The sequence below is a fragment of the Bombina bombina genome, chromosome 11 (genome assembly GCF_027579735.1).
Source record: "Bombina bombina isolate aBomBom1 chromosome 11, aBomBom1.pri, whole genome shotgun sequence".
Classification (NCBI taxonomy): Eukaryota; Metazoa; Chordata; class Amphibia; order Anura; family Bombinatoridae; genus Bombina; species Bombina bombina.
Window position 1 is genome coordinate 4,776,593 of NC_069509.1, and position 21,667 is coordinate 4,798,259.

Here is a 21,667-nt window from a genome sequence, read left to right on the forward strand (position 1 = left end):
TGAAGGTCATGTCCCCCATCCGGGACCGGATCTTTTATGGGGCAGACTTTCCTCCTTCGCTCAAGCTTGGATTCGAGATGTTCGGGATCCCTGGGCATTAGAAATTGTGTCCCAGGGATACAAATTGGAATTCAAAAGTTTTCATCCCGGAGGAAGGTTTCCTGCTTTCAAGATTATCTCCAAACCAGACAGGGAGAGAGGTGTTCTTACATTGTGTAAGAGACCTCTCCGACCTGGGAGTGATTGTTCCCGTTCCATTACTGGAATAGGGTCAGGGATTTTTCTCCAATCTATTCTTGGGGGGAACCTTCAGACCCATCTTAGACCTCAGGACTCTACACAAATTCCTCAGGGTACCGTCCTTCAAAATGGAATCTATCCGTTCCATTCTTCATTTGATCCAAGAGGGTCAATTTATGACAACAGTGGACTTAAAGGACGCGTACTAGCATGTTCCCATTCACTAGACCCATCACAAGTCTCTAAGGTTTCAGTTGGTGGCTCTTTTGGTCTGGCCACTGCTCCCAGAATTTTCACAAAAGTTCTGGGATCACTATTAACGGTACTTCATTCACGGGGCATTGCATTGGCGCCCTATCTGGACAATATTCTAGGCCAGGTGCCATCCTTCCATTAAGCGGGATTCCACACGAGCATGGTGCTATCTTTTCTTCGCTCTCTCGGGTGGAAGGTAAATTTACCAAGTTCTTGGGAACCGTAATAGCTTCTCTATCGATGAAGGTTTTTCTGACAGAAGTCAGGAAATCAAGGGTTATCGATACTTGCCGAGTCCTTCAGTCCACTCCTCGGCCATCAGTGGCTAGTGTATGGAAGTAGTCGGGCTGATGGTAGCAGCAATGGACATCATCCCGTTTGCTCGGTTCCATCTCAGACCTCTGCAGTTAAGCATGCTCAGGCAATGGAACAGAGATTATGCGGACTTGTCTCCTCGAATACTACCGGAGCAGGAGACAAAGGATTTTCTCCAATGGTGGTTGTCTCCGGATCATCTCTCCCCAGGGAACTTTCTTTCGCAGACCATCTTGGGTGATTGTGACAAGACGCCAGCCTTCTGGGGTGGGGAGCAGTCTGGAGCTCCCTAAAAGCTCAGGGAGTTTGGACTCAGTCAGAATTTGTTCTTCCTATAAACATTCTAGAACTGAGAGCGATCTTCAATGCCCTTATGGCCTGTCCCCAGTTAGCCTCACTCCGGTTTATCAGGTTCCAGTCGGACAACATAACTTCATTAGATTACATCAATCATCAGGGAGGAACGAGGAGTTCCTTAGCGATGACAGAGGTAACCAAAATTATCCAGTGGGCAGAAACCCACTCTTGTTGCCTATCGGCAATCCATATCCCAGGGGTGGACAACTGGGAGGCGGATTTCCTGAGCAGGCAGATTTTTCATCCGGGGAGTGGGAACTCCATCCGGAAGTTTTTTCCAATCTGATTCTCAAGTGGGGTCAGCCGGAATTGAATCTCATGGTATCCCAACAGAATGCCAAGCTCCCGAGATACGAGTCGAGATCCAGGAACCCCCAGGCGGACCTGATAGATGCTCTGGGGGTTCCTTGGACTTTCAGTCTAGCATACCTATTTCCTCCGTTTGCTCTTCTTACTCGGGTAATTGCTCGAATCAAACAGAAGAGTGCTTCGGTGATCCTCATAGCACTGGCCTGGCCTCGCAGGATTTGGTATGTGGATCTGGTGGAGATGGCATCTCTGCCACCTTGGAGACTCCCGTTGAGGAAGGATCTTCTGATTCAGGGGCCCTTCACCCAAATCTAGTTTCTCTGAAGTGGACTGCTTGGAGATTGAATGCTTAATTTCTCTTGGTAAGTGTATCCAGTCCACGGATCATCCATTACTTATGGGATATTCTCCTTCCCAACAGGAAGTTGCAAGAGGATCACCCAAGCAGAGCTGCTATATAGCTCCTCCCCTCACATGTCATACCCAGTCATTCTCTTGCAACTCTCATCATAGAAGGAGGTCGGGAGAGGACTGTGGTGTTTTATACTTAGTTTATTTCTTCAATCAAAAGTTTGTTATATTTAAATGGCACCGGAGTGTGCTGTTTATCTCAGGCAGTATTTGGAAGAAGAATCTGCCTGCGTTTTTTCTATGATCTTAGCAGAAGTAACTAAGATCCATTTGCTGTTCTCACACATTCTGAGGAGTGAGGTAACTTCAGAGGGGGAATGGCGTGCAGGTTTTCCTGCAAATAAGGTATGTGCAGTAAGATAATTTTCTAAGGAATGGAATTGACTAAGAAAATACTGCTGATACCGAAGTAATGTAAGTACAGCCTTAAATGCAGTAATAGCAACTGGTATCAGGCTGATTAATAGAGATACATACTCTTATAAAAATGTGTTTTAAAACGTTTGCTGGCATGTTTAATCTTTTTTTGACATATGTTTGGTGATAAAACTTATTGGGGCCTAATTTTTTCCACATGGCTGGCTTAAATTCTGCATAGAAACAGTTAACTGAGGCTCCCCACTGTTGTAATATGAGTGGGAGGGGCCTAATTTAGCGCTTTTTTGCGCAGTTAAAATTACAAAATGAATCATCCAGATTCCCTCAGCAGTCCCATGATTACTACAGGACATCTCTAAAGGGTTAAAAAGACTTCCAAAATAGTTTATAGGGAAGGTAATCCACAGATCAGCTGTGGCAGTTTTGTTGTGTCTGTTTAAAAACGTCTGTCGTTTTTTTTTATCTGTTTTTTTGCATTAAGGGGTTAATCATCCATTTGCAAGTGGGTGCAATGCTCTGTTACCTTATTACATATACTGTAAAAATTTCGTTTGATTACTGCCTTTTTTTCACTGTTTTTCAAATTTTGACAAAATTTGTTTCTCTTAAAGGCACAGTAACGTTTTTTATATTTGCTTGTTAACTTGATTTAAAGTGTTTTCCAAGCTTATTAGTCTCATTATTAGTCTGTTCTAACATGTCTGACATAGAGGAAGCTCTGTGTTCATTTTTTTTAAAAGCCATGGTGGAACCCCATCTTAGAATGTGTACCAGATGTACTGATTTCATGTTAAACAATAAAGATCATTTTTTGTCTTTAAAAACATTATCACCAGAGGATTCTGTCGAGGTGGAAGTTATGCCGACTAACTCTCCCCACGTGTCAGACCCTTTGACTCCCGCTTTAGGGACTCACGCTCAAATGGCGCCAAGTACATCAAGGGCGCCCATTGCGTTTATTTTACCAGAGGATTCTGTCGAGGGGGAAGTTGTGCCGACTAACTCTCCCCACGTGTCAGATCCTTCGACTCCCGCTTCAGGGACTCACGCTCAAATGGCGCCAAGTACATAAAGGGCGCCCATAGCGTTTTATTTTACAAGACATGGCAAGGTTGTGAATAATACACTGGCAGCGGTATTAGTCAGACTACCTGAAATTAAAGGAAAGCAAGATAGCTCTGGGGGTAGTTACAGAGCATACAGACGCTTTAAGAACCATGTCTGATACTGCCTCATAATATGCAGAAGCTGGGGAGCTTCGGTCTGTGGGTGATATTTTTGACTCGGGGAAGATGATTTAACCTGATTCTGATATTTCTACATTTAAAATTTATGCTTGAGAACCTCCACTTGTTGCTCAGGGAGGTTTTAGCTGCTCGGAATGACTGTGTGCAATCGCAGTGCCAGAGAAATTGTGTAGACTAGATAAATACTATGCAGTGCCGGTGTGTACTGATGTTTTTTCCAAATACCTAAAGAGGTTTACTAAAATTATTAATTAGGAATGGGATAGACCAGGTGTGTCGTTCTCTTCCCCTCCTATTTTTAGAAAAATGTTTGTAATAGTGGCCACCACACGGGACTTATGGCAGACAGTTCCTAAAGTGGAGAGAAGAGTTTCTACTCTAGCTAGCGTACCACTTATCCTGTCAAGGACAGTTGTGCTTTTTTAGATCCAATGGATAACAAAATAAGAGGGTTACCTTAGGAAAATGTTTATTCAACAAGGTTTTATCCTGCAGCCCTTTGCATGCATTGCTTTTGTCACTGCTGCTGCGGCGTTCTGGTTTGAGTCTCTGGATGAGGCTTTTCAGGTAGCGACTCCATTGGATGAATACTTGACAAGCTTAGGGCACTTAAGCTAGCCAATTCCTTGTTTCTGATGCCTTGTTTTGCTTGACTAAACTAACGGCTAAGAATTCTGTTTTTTTTTTTACTATGCTGGCGCGCACAGCGCTATGGCTTATATTATGGTCAGCTGTCGTGACTTACTAAATAAGCTACTTAATTCCCTTCAATGGGCAGACCCTATTCGGCCCTGGTTTGAAGGAGATTATTGCTAATATCTCTGAAGGAAAGGGTCATGCCCTTCCTCGGGACAGGTCCAAATCAAGGGCCAAAAAGTCTAATTTCGTGCCTTTCGAATCTTCAAGGCAGGCGTGGCATCAATTTCCTCTAAGGCAAATTAAGAGGGAACTTTTGCTCAGTCCAAGACGGTCTGGTGACAACCGGACCTGGAACAAAGATAAGCAGGCCAAGGAGCCTGCTGCTGCCTCTAAGACAGCATGTAAAACGGCTCCCTACCCGGTAACGGATCCTGTAGGGGGCAGTCTTTCATCTTTCGCCCAGGCGTGGGAGAGAGAGAGATGCCCAGGACCCCTGGGCATTGGAAATTATATCCCAGAGATGTCCTCCTGGTTTTCAAAACTTTTCCCCCCCAAATAAAGGGGAGATTTCACCTTTCACAATTATCTGCAAACCGGATAAAGAAAGAGACATTCTTACACTGTGTACAAGACCCATCCAGTTCCAGGGGTGGAACAGGGATAGAATGTTTACTCAAATCTGTTTGTGGTTCCCAAAGAGAGGGAACCTTCAGATCTATTTTGGATCTAAAGATCTTAAACAAATTCCTTAGAATTCCATCATTTAAGTTGGAAACTATTCGTACCATCTTAACTATGATCCAGGAGAGTCAATAGGGGACTACAATGGATTTGAAGGATGCTTATCCTCACATTACGATGCATAAAGATCACCATCGTTTTTCATGTTTGCCTTTCTAGACAGGCATTACCAGTTTGTAGCTCTTTCTCCAACATAGGTGTGTCCGGTCCACGGCGTCATCCTTACTTGTGGGATATTCTCTTCCCCAACAGGAAATGGCAAAGAGCCCAGCAAAGCTGGTCACATGATCCCTCCTAGGCTCCGCCTACCCCAGTCATTCTCTTTGCCGTTGTACAGCCAGCATTGGTAGCATAATGGTTAGCTGAACTACCTTGCAAGCAGAAGGTTTGTGGTTTGAATCCAGCTACTGCTCTTTGAATGTGCACTCAAAAATTGCTTCTTTAACAGATTCTGTGATCGATACTCTTGTTCAGGCCAGAAAGCCTGTGACTAGAAAGATTTACCACAAAATTTGGAAAAAATATATCTGTTGGTGTGAATCTAAAGGATTCCCTTGGGACAAGGTTAAGATTCCTAGGATTCTATCCTTCCTTCAAGAAGGATTGGAAAAAGGATTATCTGCAAGTTCCCTGAAGGGACAGATTTCTGCCTTGTCGGTATTACTTCACAAAAAGCTGGCAGCTGTGCCAGATGTTCAAGCCTTTGTTCAGGCTCTGGTTAGAATCAAGCCTGTTTACAAACCTTTGACTCCTCCTTGGAGTCTCAATTTAGTTCTTTCAGTTCTTCAGGGGGTTCCGTTTGAACCCTTACATTCCGTTGATATTAAGTTATTATCTTGGAAAGTTTTGTTTTTAGTTGCGATTTCTTCTGCTAGAAGAGTCTCAGAATTATCTGCTCTGCAGTGTTCTCCTCCTTATCTGGTCCATGCAGATAAGGTGGTTTTACGTACTAAACCTGGTTTTCTTCCAAAAGTTGTTTCTAACAAAAACATTAACCAGGAGATTATCGTACCTTCTCTGTGTCCAAAACCAGTTTCAAAGAAGGAACGTTTGTTGCACAATTTGGATGTTGTTCGCGCTCTAAAATTCTATTTAGATGCTACAAAGGATTTTAGACAAACATCTTCCTTGTTTGTTGTTTATTCAGGTAAAAGGAGAGGTCAAAAAGCAACTTCTACCTCTCTCTCTTTTTGGATTAAAAGCATCATCAGGTTGGCTTATGAGACTGCCGGACGGCAGCCTCCCGAAAGAATCACAGCTCATTCCACTAGGGCTGTGGCTTCCACATGGGCTTTCAAGAACGAGGCTTCTGTTGATCAGATATGTAGGGCAGCGACTTGGTCTTCACTGCACACTTTTACCAAATTTTACAAGTTTGATACTTTTGCTTCTTCTGAGGCTATTTTTGGGAGAAAGGTTTTGCAAGCCGTGGTGCCTTCCATTTAGGTGACCTGATTTGCTCCCTCCCTTCATCCGTGTCCTAAAGCTTTGGTATTGGTTCCCACAAGTAAGGATGACGCCGTGGACCGGACACACCTATGTTGGAGAAAACAGAATTTATGTTTACCTGATAAATTTCTTTCTCCAACGGTGTGTCCGGTCCACGGCCCGCCCTGGTTTTTTTAATCAGGTCTGATATTTTATTTTCTTTAACTACAGTCACCACGGTACCATATGGTTTCTCCTATGCAAATATTCCTCCTTAACGTCGGTCGAATGACTGGGGTAGGCGGAGCCTAGGAGGGATCATGTGACCAGCTTTGCTGGGCTCTTTGCCATTTCCTGTTGGGGAAGAGAATATCCCACAAGTAAGGATGACGCCGTGGACCGGACACACCGTTGGAGAAAGAAATTTATCAGGTAAACATAAATTCTGTTTTCCTTTGGGTTAACTACAGCCTCAAGAATTTTTATGGAGGTTCTGGGGTCGCTTTGGCGGCCCTTAGGCCGCGGGGCATAGAAATGGCCCGTTATTTAGACGACATCCTGTTACAGGCGTCAAACATCCAAGTCTCATATGGACGTAGTACTGGCATTTCTGAGATCGTATGGGAAAGTGAACAAGGAAAGAGTTCTCTATCCCCAATCTCAAGGGTTTCCCTCCTAGGGATTCTTATAGATTTTGTAGAAATGAAAAATTACCTGACGGAGTCCAGGTTGTCAAAGTTTCTAAATTTCTGTCGTGTTCTTCATTCCATCCGCGCCCTTTGGTGGCTCAGTACAGGAATGTAATCGGCTTTATGGTAGCGGCAAGGGACATAGTTTTGTTTGCACGCCTACATTTCAGACCGCTGCAACTATGCATGCTTAGTCAGAGGAACGGGGATTACACAGATTTGTTCTCCTGTTAAATCTGGACCAAGAGATCAGAGATTCTCTTCTCTGGTGACTATCTCGGGTCCATCTGTCCAAGGGTATGACCTTCCGCAGGTCAGATGGGACAATTGTTACAACAGATACCGGCCTTTTAGGTTGAGATACAGTCTGGAACTCCCTGAAGGCTCAGGGACAGTGGACTCAGGAGGAGACCCCCCTCCTAATGAATATTCTGGAACTGGGAGCGATATTCCATGCTCTTCAGACTTGGCCTCAGTTAACAACTCTGAGGTACATCATATTTCAGTCGGACAATATCACGACTATGGCTTACATCAACCATCAAGGGGGAACAGAAGTTCCCTAGCGATGTTAGAAGTCTTAAAATAATTCTCTGGACAGAGACTCACTCTTGTCTATCAGCTATCCATATCCCAGGTGTTGAGAACTGGGAGACGGATTTTCTAGGTCGTCAGACTTTTCTACCGGGGGAGTGGGAATCCCTCCGGAGGTGTTTGCACAAGATCAAGCGGGAGAGTGCTTGGCGTTTTTTTGACAGCGCCTGCGTGGCCACGCAGGACCTGGTATGCAGATCTGGTGGACATATCATCCTTTCCACCACGGTCTCTGCTTCTGAGACAGGACCCTCTACCTCAGGGTCCTTTCAACCATCTAAATATAACTATTCTGAGTTGGACTTCCTGGAGACTGAACGTTTGATGTTATCAAAGCATGGCTTCTCAGAGTCAGTCATTGATACCTTAATACAGGCATGAAAACTTGTCTCTAGGAAAATTTAACATAGATATGGTGTAAATATCTTATTGTTATGAATCCAAGGGTTACTCATGGAGTAAAGTCTGGATTCCCAGGATATTATCTTTTCTCCAAGTTGATTTTGAGAAAGGGTTGTCAGCTAGTTCCTTAAAAGGACAGATTTCTACTGTCTATTCTTTTGCACAAGCGTCTGGCAGGTATTCTAGACGTTCAGGCTTTTGGTCAGGCTTTGATTAGATCCAAGCCTGTATTTAAAACTGTTGCTCCGCCATGGAGCTTAAACCTGGTTCTTAAGGTTCTTCAAGGAGTTCCGTTTGAACCTCTACATTCCTTAGATATCAAACTTTTATCTTGGAAAGTTCTTTCTTGGTAGCTATTTCCTCGGGTCGTAGAGTCTCCGAGTTATCTGCGTTACAATATGATTCTCCTTATCTGGTCCTCCGTACGGATAAGGTAGTCCTGTGTACCAACCTGGGTTTTTACCTAAGGTGGTATCTAACAAGAATATCACTCAAGAGATTTTTGTTCCGTTCTTGTATCCTAATCCTTCTTCAGGGAAGGAACGTCTATTACACAATTTGGACGTGGCTCGCGCTTTAAAGTTTTACTTACAAGCTACTACAGATTTTCATCGAACATTCACCTTGTTTGTTGTCTGTTCTGGACAGAGGAGAGGTCAAAGGACTTCAGCAACCTCTCTGTCTTTTTGGTTAAAATGCATAATTCATTTAGGAGACTGCTGGACAGCAGCCTTCTGAAGGGATTACAGCTCATTCTACTTGAGCTGTGGTTTTCACTTGGGCCTTTTTAGAAGGAGGCTTCTGTTGAACAGATTTACGAGACGGAGTCTTGATCTGCGATTCATACTTTTTCAAATTTAACAAATTTGATACTTTGCTTCTTTGGAGGCTATTTTTGGGAGAAACGTTTTTTTACAGGCAGTGTACACTTCCGTTTAAGTACCTGCCTTGTCCCTCCCATCATCCGTGTACTTTAGCTTTGGTATTGGTATCCCATAAGTAATGGATGATCCGTGGACTGGATACACTTAACAAGAGAAAACATAATTTATGCTTACCTGATAAATTTATTTCTCTTGTAGTGTATCCAGTCCACGGCCCGCCCTGTCCTTTTTAAGGCAGGTCTAAAATTTTAATTAAACTACAGTCACCACTGCACCCTATGGTTTCTCCTTTCTTGTCTTGTTTCGGTCGAATGACTGGATATGACATGTGAGGGGAGGAGCTATATAGCAGCTCTGCTGTGGGTGATCCTCTTGCAACTTCCTGTTGGGAAGGAGAATATCCCATAAGTAATGGATGATCCGTGGACTGGATACACTACAAGAGAAATATATTTATCAGGTAAGCATAAATTATGTTTTTATCCAAGTGGGGATTTTCTGACTTTGTCATAGAGACCATGATTCAGGCTCATAAGCCTGTAACTAGGATTTACCATAAGATATGGCCTAAATATCTCTATTGGTGTGAATCCAAGGGCTACTCATGGAGTAGGGTTAGGATTCCTAGAATTTTGTCTTTTCTCCAAGAGGGTTTGGAGAAGGGTTTATTGACGAGTTTCCTAAAGGGGTCAAATCTCGACCTTATCTAATTTGCTTCACAAACGTCTGGCGGATGTCCCAGATTTACAATCTTTTTGTCAGGATCGGGCCTGTGTTCAAACCAGTTATTCCTCCATGGAGTCTTAATTTATCTTGGAAAGTTTTATTTCTTGTTGCTATTTCTTCTGCTCGTAGAGTGTCAGAGCTCTCCGCATTGCAGTACGAGTCTCCTTACCTTATTTTCCATTCAGATAAGGTAGTTTTACGTACTAAATTAGGATTTCTTCCTAAGGTTGTTTCTGATCGGAACATTAATCAGGAGATTGTTGTTCCTTCTGTGTGTCCTAATTCTTCTCAGAAAGAACGACTTCTGCAGACTAAGGACTTCCGTCAGTCTTCTTCTTTGTGATTTTCTCAGGAAAACTTAAGGGACAGAAAGCTATGGCTACTTCTCTTTCTTTTTGGCTGAAGAGTATCATACGTTTTGCATATGAGACTGCTGGACAGCAGCCTCCCGAGAGGGTTACGGCTCATTCAATGAGGGCTGTTGCTTCCTCATGGGCGTTCAAGAATGAAACAGATTTGCAAGGCTGCAACTTGGTCCTCTCTCCACACATTTTCAAAGTTTTACTAGTTTGACACTTTTGCCTCGGCTGAGGCCGCTTTTGGGAGAAAGGTACTTCAAGCAGTGTGGTGCCTTCCGTTTAGGTTCCCTGTCTTGTCCCTCCCGTATCATCTGTGTACTCTAGCTTGGGTATTGAATCCCATTAGTAATTAAGATGATCCCTGGACTCATCAGGCGATCACAAGCAGAGCCGTAATGTTACATCCGATCTGTAACTCACAGAGAAGAGAAACTGGAAAGGAGCGCAACTATCTTGCAACCTCAGAAAAAGCCTGCGTTCCTAATTGTGGGCGTACCCAAACTGCAACCAACCGGCCGCCATTAATTCCCTTGTAAAGCTGGCGACAGACTACACGCACCGGAGTGCTACCTAAACCCATGTGAAAACACTCCTGATTCCATCCACCAAATCCGAAACAATCCGGAGTTAAAACGAAATTTATGCATTTCTGATAAATGTATGTATTTCTTGACACGGGTGAGTTCATGGATCATCATCAATTACTGTTGGGAATATGACTCCTGGCCAGGAGGAGGAGGCAAAAAGCACCACAGCAAAGCTGTTAAATATCACTCCCCTACCCACAATCCCCCGGTCTTTCGACCAAAGGGAAAGGAAGTAGCACAAGGTGCCTGAGGTTTATATAAAATGAAACTGTCGGAATACAGGGCGGGCTGTGGACTCACCGTGTCAAGAAATAAATACATTTATCAGGTAAGCATAAATTTAGTTTTCTTTCTAATGACACAGTGAGTCCACAGATCATCATCAATTACTGTTGGGAACCAATACCCAAGCCAGAGGACACAGATAAGGGAGGGACAAGACAGGAACCTAAACAGAAGGCACCACTGCTTGAAGAACCTTTCACCCAAAAGAAGCCTCAGCCGAAGCAAAAGTATTGAATTTATAGAATTTTGATAAAGTATGCAAAGATTGACCAAGTTGCAGCCTTGCAAATCTGTTCTACAGAAGCTTCATTTTTGAAGACCCAGGGAGAAGAAACAGCCCTTGTGGAATGAGCTGTGATTTTCTCAGGAGGTTGCTGTCCAGCAGTCTCATATGCCAAGCGAATAACGCTCTTCAGCCAAAGCGTTTCCCAGAAAAGCAAACAAACAATGCAGAATACTGGCGAAAGTCCTTAGTTGCCTGCAAATAAAATTTTAGTGCTCGCACAACATCCAGATTATGCAACAAGCGTTCTTTGTGAGGAGGAGGATTAGGACACAAAGAAGGTACGATTTCCTTAATATTCTTTGGGCAGGAAACCAAACTTAGTACTTTTCAAGATAAAATCTTAATATCTAAAGAATGCATAGGCTGAAACAGAGCCTCTTGTAAAATTTTAAGAACAAGACTCAATGGAGGAGTAACAGGTTTAAACACAGGCCGAGTTCTAACCAAGGCCTGACAAAACGATTGCACGTCTGGTGCATCCGCCAAGCGCTTATGTAACAAAATAGACAATGCCGAAATCTGACTCTTTAGACTACTTGCCGACAAACCCTTCTTCAGGAGAGAGGTTATAAGTAGTGGCTCTGACTGCGATCGGAGCGGGGTATTGTCTGCTGGTATCGGGTGTTAGGCTGAATTAGCGGTGCTACTAATAGATACCGTACACCCTAAAGTCCGTCCTGATTACGCTGGGTTAGAAGTACTGGGTCTGTGTGGACGATGTCATTACAGTATCCTAGACCACTTGCCCTCATTTCAGTATTAGACAGTGTATTGCACACCTTTCTGATTGTTTGATCCTTTAGTTAAGGTTTTTATGTATAAGTCGTGCTGAATTAAAAATGGTCTTTCTCTTAAAGAGACAGTACAATTCTCTCCCTTAAAGGGACACTGAACCCAAATTTTTTCTTTCTTAATTCAGATAAGCATGCAATTTTAAGCAACTTTCTAATTTACTCCTATTATCAAATTTTCTTCATTCTCTTGGTATCTTTATTTGAAATGCAAGAATGTAAGTTTAGATGCCGGCCCATTTTTGATGAACACACTGTGTTCTTGCTGATAGGTGGATAAATTCACCCACCAATAAACAAGTGCTTTCCATGGTCCTGAACCAAAAAATAGCTTAGATGCCTTTTTCAAATAAAGAAAGCAAGAGAACGAAGAAAAATTGATGATAGGAGTAAATTAGAAAGTTGCTAAAATTTGCATGCTCTATCTGAATCATGAAAGTGTCCCTTTAAGAATAAAGGGTTATTAAAATATTTTTATTTATTTTTTCTCATATTTGATTTGTTGCTAGGACCAAATAATATGGCTTTTGAGACGTGGTGTATTTAAAAAAAAAACAAAAAAACCTCTTGTTCTCATATAGCAGATATATTGTCAATTGTCTGTTTTACTTGTGTAGCTTATCTCATGTACAGATAGTTTGTTGCCCTCTGATATGTATAAGCTCTCCCAGGATGATGCTGTTCAGGTTATACCACAGTTTTCTCCTTAAACGACCCAAGCCTCTATGGCGTCACATGCAGTCCCCTGCGGTTCCTCTTTCTCCTGGAGGAGTGTATTTGCATTAAGAATGCAAGCTCAGGTATCTTCTGTGGTATCTGCAGCTTGGTCTGTTTTCTTTTTCTTCAGGGAAAATGCAAGAGGACATTTAAAGTCTCAGATAATAGGGTTTCTGCTCCACTGCTGCTACTCGTTTGTCTTCTTCTAAGGTGAGGAGTATTCGCCGTTAGTCTCTGAGGGTGAGCTCTCAGATCTGGACAGTATAATTCCTTCATCTGTTGCTGAAGAGGTATCCTTCAGATGTATGCTTCAACACCTTGTGAATTTTATAGGAGGTTTAAGCTTCTTGGACTACACTGATCCCCTGTTGTCAACTTTTTGGAGTTTGTGAGTGTCCTAGACGTGCTGTGGGATTTTCCCAGGAATGCAAGGCTCCATATCTCAGGGGTTAGAGCACTGGTCTTGTAAACCAGGGATTGCGAGTTCAGATCTCACTGGGGCCTACAAAAACTTTTGTCTCACGTCCTTTATGGATTTTCTTTCGCTGACTCCATTGAAATGCGAGATGTCTTTAGTAGAAGGGAGCTTTCTACTATAGTTCAGAGAACTTAGATCTCTGTGGAGGTTAGCTAGCTCCTTTCCGGATTCATGGAGAGAGGCTGGAGGTTTGTTTCATTTACAACAATTCTGTGTCTTCTTAGACTTGCTGTTCTAACCTGCCGGGTTTTGTGGCTACAATTTTTGTCAGCCAAGAAGCCTACCTGTAGCTTAATGGTACAGTCAAGGTTTTTATTTTAGTTCTTGCAGTTCAATATTTTGTTTCCTCCACCTGGCGTTTACTTTCTAGAACAGCCATAATTTCCTCTGACTTCGGGAGAAAAGAGGTTTCTTTCTTATGACACAATGAGTCCACGGATCATCATTAATTACTGTTGGGAATATCACTCCTGCCCAACAGGAGGCGGCAAAGAGCACCACAGCAGAGCTGTTAAATATTCACCTCCCTTCCCTCTCATCCCAGTCATTCTCTTTGCCTACGTTAAAAGCAAGGAGGTGGTAAATTAGGTGTTTGTAAAAGATCTTCAAGCAAGAGTTTATTATTTTTGAGTAGTGCAAGATTGTGCTGCTTTGTCCTGGGGTGTAGCCGTAGTCCATATCAGTCTCTTCAGTAGAGCAGTGGTGGCTTTAGAGCAATAGGAACTTGTGGGACATAATTCTCACTGCGCCTCCCATATTCTGATGCTGCCCTGCTCCTGGTAAACCTGAGGGATATTTACTCAGGACTTTAGTTTATTTCACAGGTCCATGTGAGGGAGAGGACCTCTCAAACCTGGGAACTTCACCTTGTGTTATTTCCTTTCTCTGCTTTGCCTTGATCGAATGACTGGGGTTTGTGTGAAGGGAGATGGTGCTTGGTGGCTTTGCTGTGTTGCTCTTTGCCGCCTCCTGCTGGCCAGGAGTGATATTCCCAATAGTAATTAGATGATCCGTGGACTCACCGTGTCAAGAAAGAAATACCTTTATCAGGTAAGCATAAATGTAGTTTTTTTCTTCGTTCTCTCGCTATCTTTATTTTAAAAGCAGGAATGTAAATCTTAGCAGCCAGCCTATATTAGGTTCAGCACCCTGGATGGCGCTTGCTGTTTGGCTACATTTACCCACGAATAAGCAAGCATAACCCAGGATCTCAACCAAAAATGGTCTGGCTCCTATGCATCCCATTCCTGCTTTTGAAATAAAGATAGCAAGAGAATGAAGAAAAATTGATAATAGGAGTAAATTAGAAAGTTGCTTAAAATTGCATGCTCTATCTACATCATGAAAGAAAAAATTTGGTTTAGTGTCCCTTTAAGGCTACAGTGACCTAGGGCTGTGCAAACAGGCACAATCATACAAAAAGTATAAATCTTTTTTTTTTCTCGCCATCTCAGGTTGGTTAGCGAGCGCACAGTGGAGGAGAATATTCTTAAAAAGGCGCAGCAGAAGCGCATGTTGGGAGACATGGCTATCGAGGGCGGGAACTTCACCACTGCATATTTTAAGCAGGTAGATAATTTAGTTTCCTTGTTGCACCGTCTTGTACCCCCTACGCTAACAGAATCTTTCTACTCTTCTTGTGATCTCCTCCCTCCTGCCCTATCAGTGACCTGGGGGCTGTCTTGTACCCCCTACGCTAACAGAATCTTTCTAATCTTCTTGTGATCTCCTCCCTCCTGCCCTATCAGTGACCTGGGGGCTGTCTTGTACCCCCAACACTAACAGAATCTTTCTAATCTTCTTGTGATCTCCTCCCTCCTGCCCTATCAGTGACCTGGGGGCTGTCTTGTACCCCCTACACTAACAGAATCTTTCTACTCTTCTTGTGATCTCCTCCCTCCTGCCCTATCAGTGATCTGGGGGCTGTCTTGTACCCCCTACACTAACAGAATCTTTCTACTCTTCTTGTGATCTCCTCCCTCCTGCCCTATCAGTGACCTGGGGGCTGTCTTGTACCCCCTACACTAACAGAATCTTTCTACTCTTCTTGTGATCTCCTCCCTCCTGCCCTATCAGTGACCTGGGGGCTGTCTTGTACCCCCAACACTAACAGAATCTTTCTAATCTTCTTGTGATCTCCTCCCTCCTGCCCTATCAGTGACCTGGGGGCTGTCTTGTACCCCCTACACTAACAGAATCTTTCTAATCTTCTTGTGATCTCCTCCCTCCTGCCCTATCAGTGACCTGGGGGCTGTCTTGTACCCCCTACACTAACAGAATCTTTCTACTCTTCTTGTGATCTCCTCCCTCCTGCCCTATCAGTGATCTGGGGGCTGTCTTGTACCCCCTACACTAACAGAATCTTTCTCCTCTTCTTGTGATCTCCTCCCTCCTGCCCTATCAGTGACCTGGGGGCTGTCTTGTACCCCCTACACTAACAGAATCTTTCTAATCTTCTTGTGATCTCCTCCCTCCTGCCCTATCAGTGACCTGGGGGCTGTCTTGTACCCCCTACACTAACAGAATCTTTCTACTCTTCTTGTGATCTCCTCCCTCCTGCCCTATCAGTGACCTGAGGGCTGTCTTGTACCCCCTACACTAACAGAATCTTTCTACTCTTCTTGTGATCTCCTCCCTCCTGCCCTATCAGTGACCTGGGGGCTGTCTTGTACCCCCAACACTAACAGAATCTTTCTACTCTTCTTGTGATCTCCTCCCTCCTGCCCTATCAGTCACCTGGGGGCTGTCTTGTACCCCCAACACTAACAGAATCTTTCTACTCTTCTTGTGATCTCCTCCCTCCTGCCCTATCAGTCACCTGGGGGCTGTCTTGTACCCCCTACACTAACAGAATCTTCCTAATCTTCTTGTGATCTCCTCCCTCCTGCCCTATCAGTGACCTGGGGGCTGTTTTGTACCCCCTACACTAACAGACTCTTTCTAATCTTCTTGTGATCTCCTCCCTCCTGCCCTATCAGTGACCTGGGGGCTGTCTTGTACCCCCTACACTAACAGAATCTTTCTACTCTTCTTGTGATCTCCTCCCTCCTGCCCTATCAGTGACCTGGGGGCTGTCTTGTACCCCCTACACTAACAGAATCTTTCTAATCTTCTTGTGATCTCCTCCCTCCTGCCCTATCAGTGACCTGGGGGGGCTGTCTTGTACCCCCTACACTAACAGACTCTTTCTAATCTTCTTGTGATCTCCTCCCTCCTGCCCTATCAGTGACCTGGGGGCTGTCTTGTACCCCCTACACTAACAGAATCTTTCTACTCTTCTTGTGATCTCCTCCCTCCTGCCCTATCAGTGACCTGGGGGCTGTCTTGTACCCCCTACGCAAACAGAATCTTTCTAATCTTCTTGTGATCTCCTCCCTCCTGCCCTATCAGTGACCTGGGGGGGCTGTCTTGTACCCCCTACACTAACAGAATCTTTCTACTCTTCTTGTGATCTCCTGCCCTATCAGTGACCTGGGGGCTGTCTTGTACCCCCTACACTAAAAGAATCTTTCTAATCTTCTTGTGATCTCCTCCCTCCTGCCCTATCAGTGACCTGGGGGCTGTCTTGTACCCCCTACACTAACAGAATCTTTCTAATCTTCTTGTGATCTCCTCCCTCCTGCCCTATCAGTGACCTGGGGGCTGTCTTGTACCCCCTACACTAACAGAATCTTTCTACTCTTCTTGTGATCTCCTCCCTCCTGCCCTATCAGTGACCTGGGGGCTGTCTTGTACCCCCTACACTAACAGAATCTTTCTAATCTTCTTGTGATCTCCTCCCTCCTGCCCTATCAGTGATCTGGGGGCTGTCTTGTACCCCCTACACTAACAGAATCTTCCTAATCTTCTTGTGATCTCCTCCCTCCTGCCCTATCAGTCACCTGGGCGCTGTCTTGTACCCCCTACACTAACAGAATCTTTCTACTCTTCTTGTGATCTCCTCCCTCCTGCCCTATCAGTCACCTGGGGGCTGTCTTGTACCCCCTACACTAACAGACTCTTTCTAATCTTCTTGTGATCTCCTCCCTCCTGCCCTATCAGTGACCTGAGGGCTGTCTTGTACCCCCTACACTAACAGAATCTTTCTACTCTTCTTGTGATCTCCTCCCTCCTGCCCTATCAGTGATCTGGGGGCTGTCTTGTACCCCCTACGCTAACAGAATCTTTCTAATCTTCTTGTGATCTCCTCCCTCCTGCCCTATCAGTGACCTGGGGGCTGTCTTGTACCCCCTACGCTAACAGAATCTTTCTAATCTTCTTGTGATCTCCACCCTCCTGCCCTATCAGTGACCTGAGGGCTGTCTTGTACCCCCTACGCTAACAGAATCTTTCTACTCTTCTTGTGATCTCCTCCCTCCTGCCCTATCAGTGACCTGGGGGCTGTCTTGTACCCCCTACACTAACAGAATCTTTCTACTCTTCTTGTGATCTCCTCCCTCCTGCCCTATCAGTGACCTGGGGGCTGTCTTGTACCCCCTACACTAACAGAATCTTTCTACTCTTCTTGTGATCTCCTCCCTCCTGCCCTATCAGTGACCTGGGGGCTGTCTTGTACCCCCTACACTAACAGAATCTTTCTACTCTTCTTGTGATCTCCTCCCTCCTGCCCTATCAGTGACCTGGGGGCTTTCTTGTACCCCCTACACTAACAGAATCTTTCTACTCTTCTTGTGATCTCCTCCCTCCTGCCCTATCAGTGACCTGGGGGCTGTCTTGTACCCCCAACACTAAAAGAATCTTTCTAATCTTCTTGTGATCTCCTCCCTCCTGCCCTATCAGTGACCTGGGGGCTGTCTTGTATCCCCTACACTAACAGAATCTTTCTAATCTTCTTGTGATCTCCTCCCTCCTGCCCTATCAGTGACCTGGGGGGGCTGTCTTGTACCCCCTACGCTAACAGAATCTTTCTAATCTTCTTGTGATCTCCTCCCTCCTGCCCTATCAGTGACCTGGGGGGGCTGTCTTGTACCCCCTACACTAACAGAATCTTTCTACTCTTCTTGTGATCTCCTGCCCTATCAGTGACCTGGGGGGCCGTCTTGTACCCCCTACACTAAAAGAATCTTTCTAATCTTCTTGTGATCTCCTCCCTCCTGCCCTATCAGTGACCTGGGGGCTGTCTTGTACCCCCTACACTAACAGAATCTTTCTAATCTTCTTGTGATCTCCTCCCTCCTGCCCTATCAGTGACCTGGGGGCTGTCTTGTACCCCCTACACTAACAGAATCTTTCTACTCTTCTTGTGATCTCCTCCCTCCTGCCCTATCAGTGACCTGGGGGCTGTCTTGTACCCCCTACACTAACAGAATCTTTCTAATCTTCTTGTGATCTCCTCCCTCCTGCCCTATCAGTGACCTGGGGGCTGTCTTGTACCCCCTACACTAACAGAATCTTTCTAATCTTCTTCTGATCTCCTCCCTCCTGCCCTATCAGTGACCTGAGGGCTGTCTTGTACCCCCTACACTAACAGAATCTTTCTACTCTTCTTGTGATCTCCTCCCTCCTGCCCTATCAGTGACCTGAGGGCTGTCTTGTACCCCCTACACTAACAGACTCTTTCTAATCTTCTTGTGATCTCCTCCCTCCTGCCCTATCAGTGACCTGAGGGCTGTCTTGTACCCCCTACACTAACAGAATCTTTCTACTCTTCTTGTGATCTCCTCCCTCCTGCCCTATCAGTGACCTGAGGGCTGTCTTGTACCCCCTACACTAACAGAATCTTTCTACTCTTCTTGTGATCTCCTCCCTCCTGCCCTATCAGTGACCTGAGGGCTGTCTTGTACCCCCTACACTAACAGACTCTTTCTAATCTTCTTGTGATCTCCTCCCTCCTGCCCTATCAGTGACCTGAGGGCTGTCTTGTACCCCCTACACTAACAGAATCTTTCTACTCTTCTTGTGATCTCCTCCCTCCTGCCCTATCAGTGACCTGGGGGCTGTCTTGTACCCCCTACGCTAACAGAATCTTTCTAATCTTCTTGTGATCTCCTCCCTCCTGCCCTATCAGTGACCTGAGGGCTGTCTTGTACCCCCTACACTAACAGAATCTTTCTCCTCTTCTTGTGATCTCCTCCCTCCTGCCCTATCAGTGACCTGGGGGCTGTCTTGTACCCCCTACACTAACAGAATCTTTCTAATCTTCTTGTGATCTCCTCCCTCCTGCCCTATCAGTGACCTGGGGGCTGTCTTGTACCCCCTACACTAACAGAATCTTTCTACTCTTCTTGTGATCTCCTCCCTCCTGCCCTATCAGTGACCTGGGGGCTGTCTTGTACCCCCTACACTAACAGAATCTTTCTAATCTTCTTGTGATCTCCTCCTTCCTGCCCTATCAGTGACCTGGGGGCTGTCTTGTACCCCCTACACTAACAGAATCTTTCTAATCTTCTTGTGATCTCCTCCCTCCTGCCCTATCAGTGACCTGGGGGCTGTCTTGTACCCCCTACACTAACAGAATCTTTCTACTCTTCTTGTGATCTCCTCCCTCCTGCCCTATCAGTGACCTGGGGGCTGTCTTGTACCCCCTACACTAACAGAATCTTTCTACTCTTCTTGTGATCTCCTCCCTCCTGCCCTATCAGTGACCTGGGGGCTGTCTTGTACCCCCTACGCTAACAGAATCTTTCTACTCTTCTTGTGATCTCCTCCCTCCTGCCCTATCAGTGACCTGGGGGCTGTCTTGTACCCCCTACACTAACAGAATCTTTCTAATCTTCTTGTGATCTCCTCCCTCCTGCCCTATCAGTGATCTGGGGGCTGTCTTGTACCCCCTACACTAACAGAATCTTTCTACTCTTCTTGTGATCTCCTCCCTCCTGCCCTATCAGTGACCTGGGGGCTGTCTTGTACCCCCTACACTAACAGAATCTTTCTACTCTTGTGATCTCCTCCCTCCTGCCCTATCAGTGACCTGGGGGCTGTCTTGTACCCCCTACACTAACAGACTCTTTCTAATCTTCTTGTGATCTCCTCCCTCCTGCCCTATCAGTGACCTGGGGACTGTCTTGTACCCCCAACACTAACAGAATCTTTCTAATCTTCTTGTGATCTCCTGCCCTATCAGTGACCTGGGGGCTGTCTTGTACCCCCTACACTAACAGAATCTTTCTAATCTTCTTGTGATCTCCTCCCTCCTGCCCTATCAGTGACCTGGGGGCTGTCTTGTACCCCCTACACTAACAGAATCTTTCTACTCTTCTTGTGATCTCCTCCCTCCTGCCCTATCAGTGACCTGGGGGCTGTCTTGTACCCCCTACACTAACAGAATCTTTCTAATCTTCTTGTGATCTCCTCCCTCCTGCCCTATCAGTGACCTGGGGGCTGTCTTGTACCCCCTACACTAACAGACTCTTTCTAATCTTCTTGTGATCTCCTCCCTCCTGCCCTATCAGTGACCTGGGGGCTGTCTTGTACCCCCTACACTAACAGAATCTTTCTAATCTTCTTGTGATCTCCTCCCTCCTGCCCTATCAGTGACCTGGGGGCTGTCTTGTACCCCCTACACTAACAGACTCTTTCTAATCTTCTTGTGATCTCCTCCCTCCTGCCCTATCAGTGACCTGGGGGCTGTCTTGTACCCCCTACACTAACAGAATCTTTCTACTTTTCTTGTGATCTCCTCCCTCCTGCCCTATCAGTGACCTGGGGGCTGTCTTGTACCCCCTACACTAACAGACTCTTTCTAATCTTCTTGTGATCTCCTCCCTCCTGCCCTATCAGTGACCTGGGGGCTGTCTTGTACCCCCTACGCTAACAGAATCTTTCTATTCTTCTTGTGATCTCCTCCCTCCTGCCCTATCAGTGACCTGGGGGCTGTCTTGTACCCCCTACACTAACAGAATCTTCCTAATCTTCTTGTGATCTCCTCCCTCCTGCCCTATCAGTGACCTGGGGGCTGTCTTGTACCCCCTACACTAACAGAATCTTTCTAATCTTCTTGTGATCTCCTGCCCTATCAGTGACCTGGGGGCTGTCTTGTGGTCTTTATAATAATTGCTTTTTGTTCCAGCAAACCATTCGTGAACTGTTCGACATGGAAGACTCGTCCCGCAGAGAGGGGGAAAATCGCGTAGCTTCCCCTGTTCATACTGCAGAAGATGACAACACCTCACAAAAAGCGCACATCCTGGAACAGGTACAGGACCTTTGTGCGCATATGCTTTACTGTAATAGTCTGCTCGTGACCTGCTTGCTGCTCGTTCTCATGCAGATACTGTTGTGTACTATTATATATATTGTTACTAACTGTGTAGTGTGTGACGTATTGTCTTGTGATGCAGTTGCTGTGTGTTAGACACTCAGTGGTGCAGAGGAGGAGGATACACTAGATCAGTACTGTGTGTGTGTGTTACAGGCGCTGTATGGTACAGAGGGTGAGGAGGATACACTAGATCAGTACTGTGTGTGTGTTACAGGCGCTGTATGGTACAGAGGGTGAGGAGGATACACTAGATCAGTACTGTGTGTGTGTTACAGGCGCTGTATGGTACAGAGAGTGAGGAGGATACACTAGATCAGTACTGTGTGTGTGTGTTACAGGCGCTGTATGG

The 21,667-nt window shown here is 45.3% G+C and overlaps 1 protein-coding gene across 1 annotated transcript in view; it reads left to right on the forward strand.

Moving 5' to 3' along the window:
* SRCAP (Snf2 related CREBBP activator protein) overlaps positions 1–21,252 on the forward strand; it is a gene marked incomplete at its 3' end in the record, with an annotated part of 711,452 nt that extends 690,200 nt beyond the window's left edge. Inside the window, 2 exon segments of the mRNA XM_053695102.1 lie at positions 14,573–14,687; positions 21,127–21,252. Coding sequence (XP_053551077.1) covers positions 14,573–14,687; positions 21,127–21,252 — 241 coding nt within the window.
* Positions 21,253–21,667: the final 415 nt, after the last annotated feature.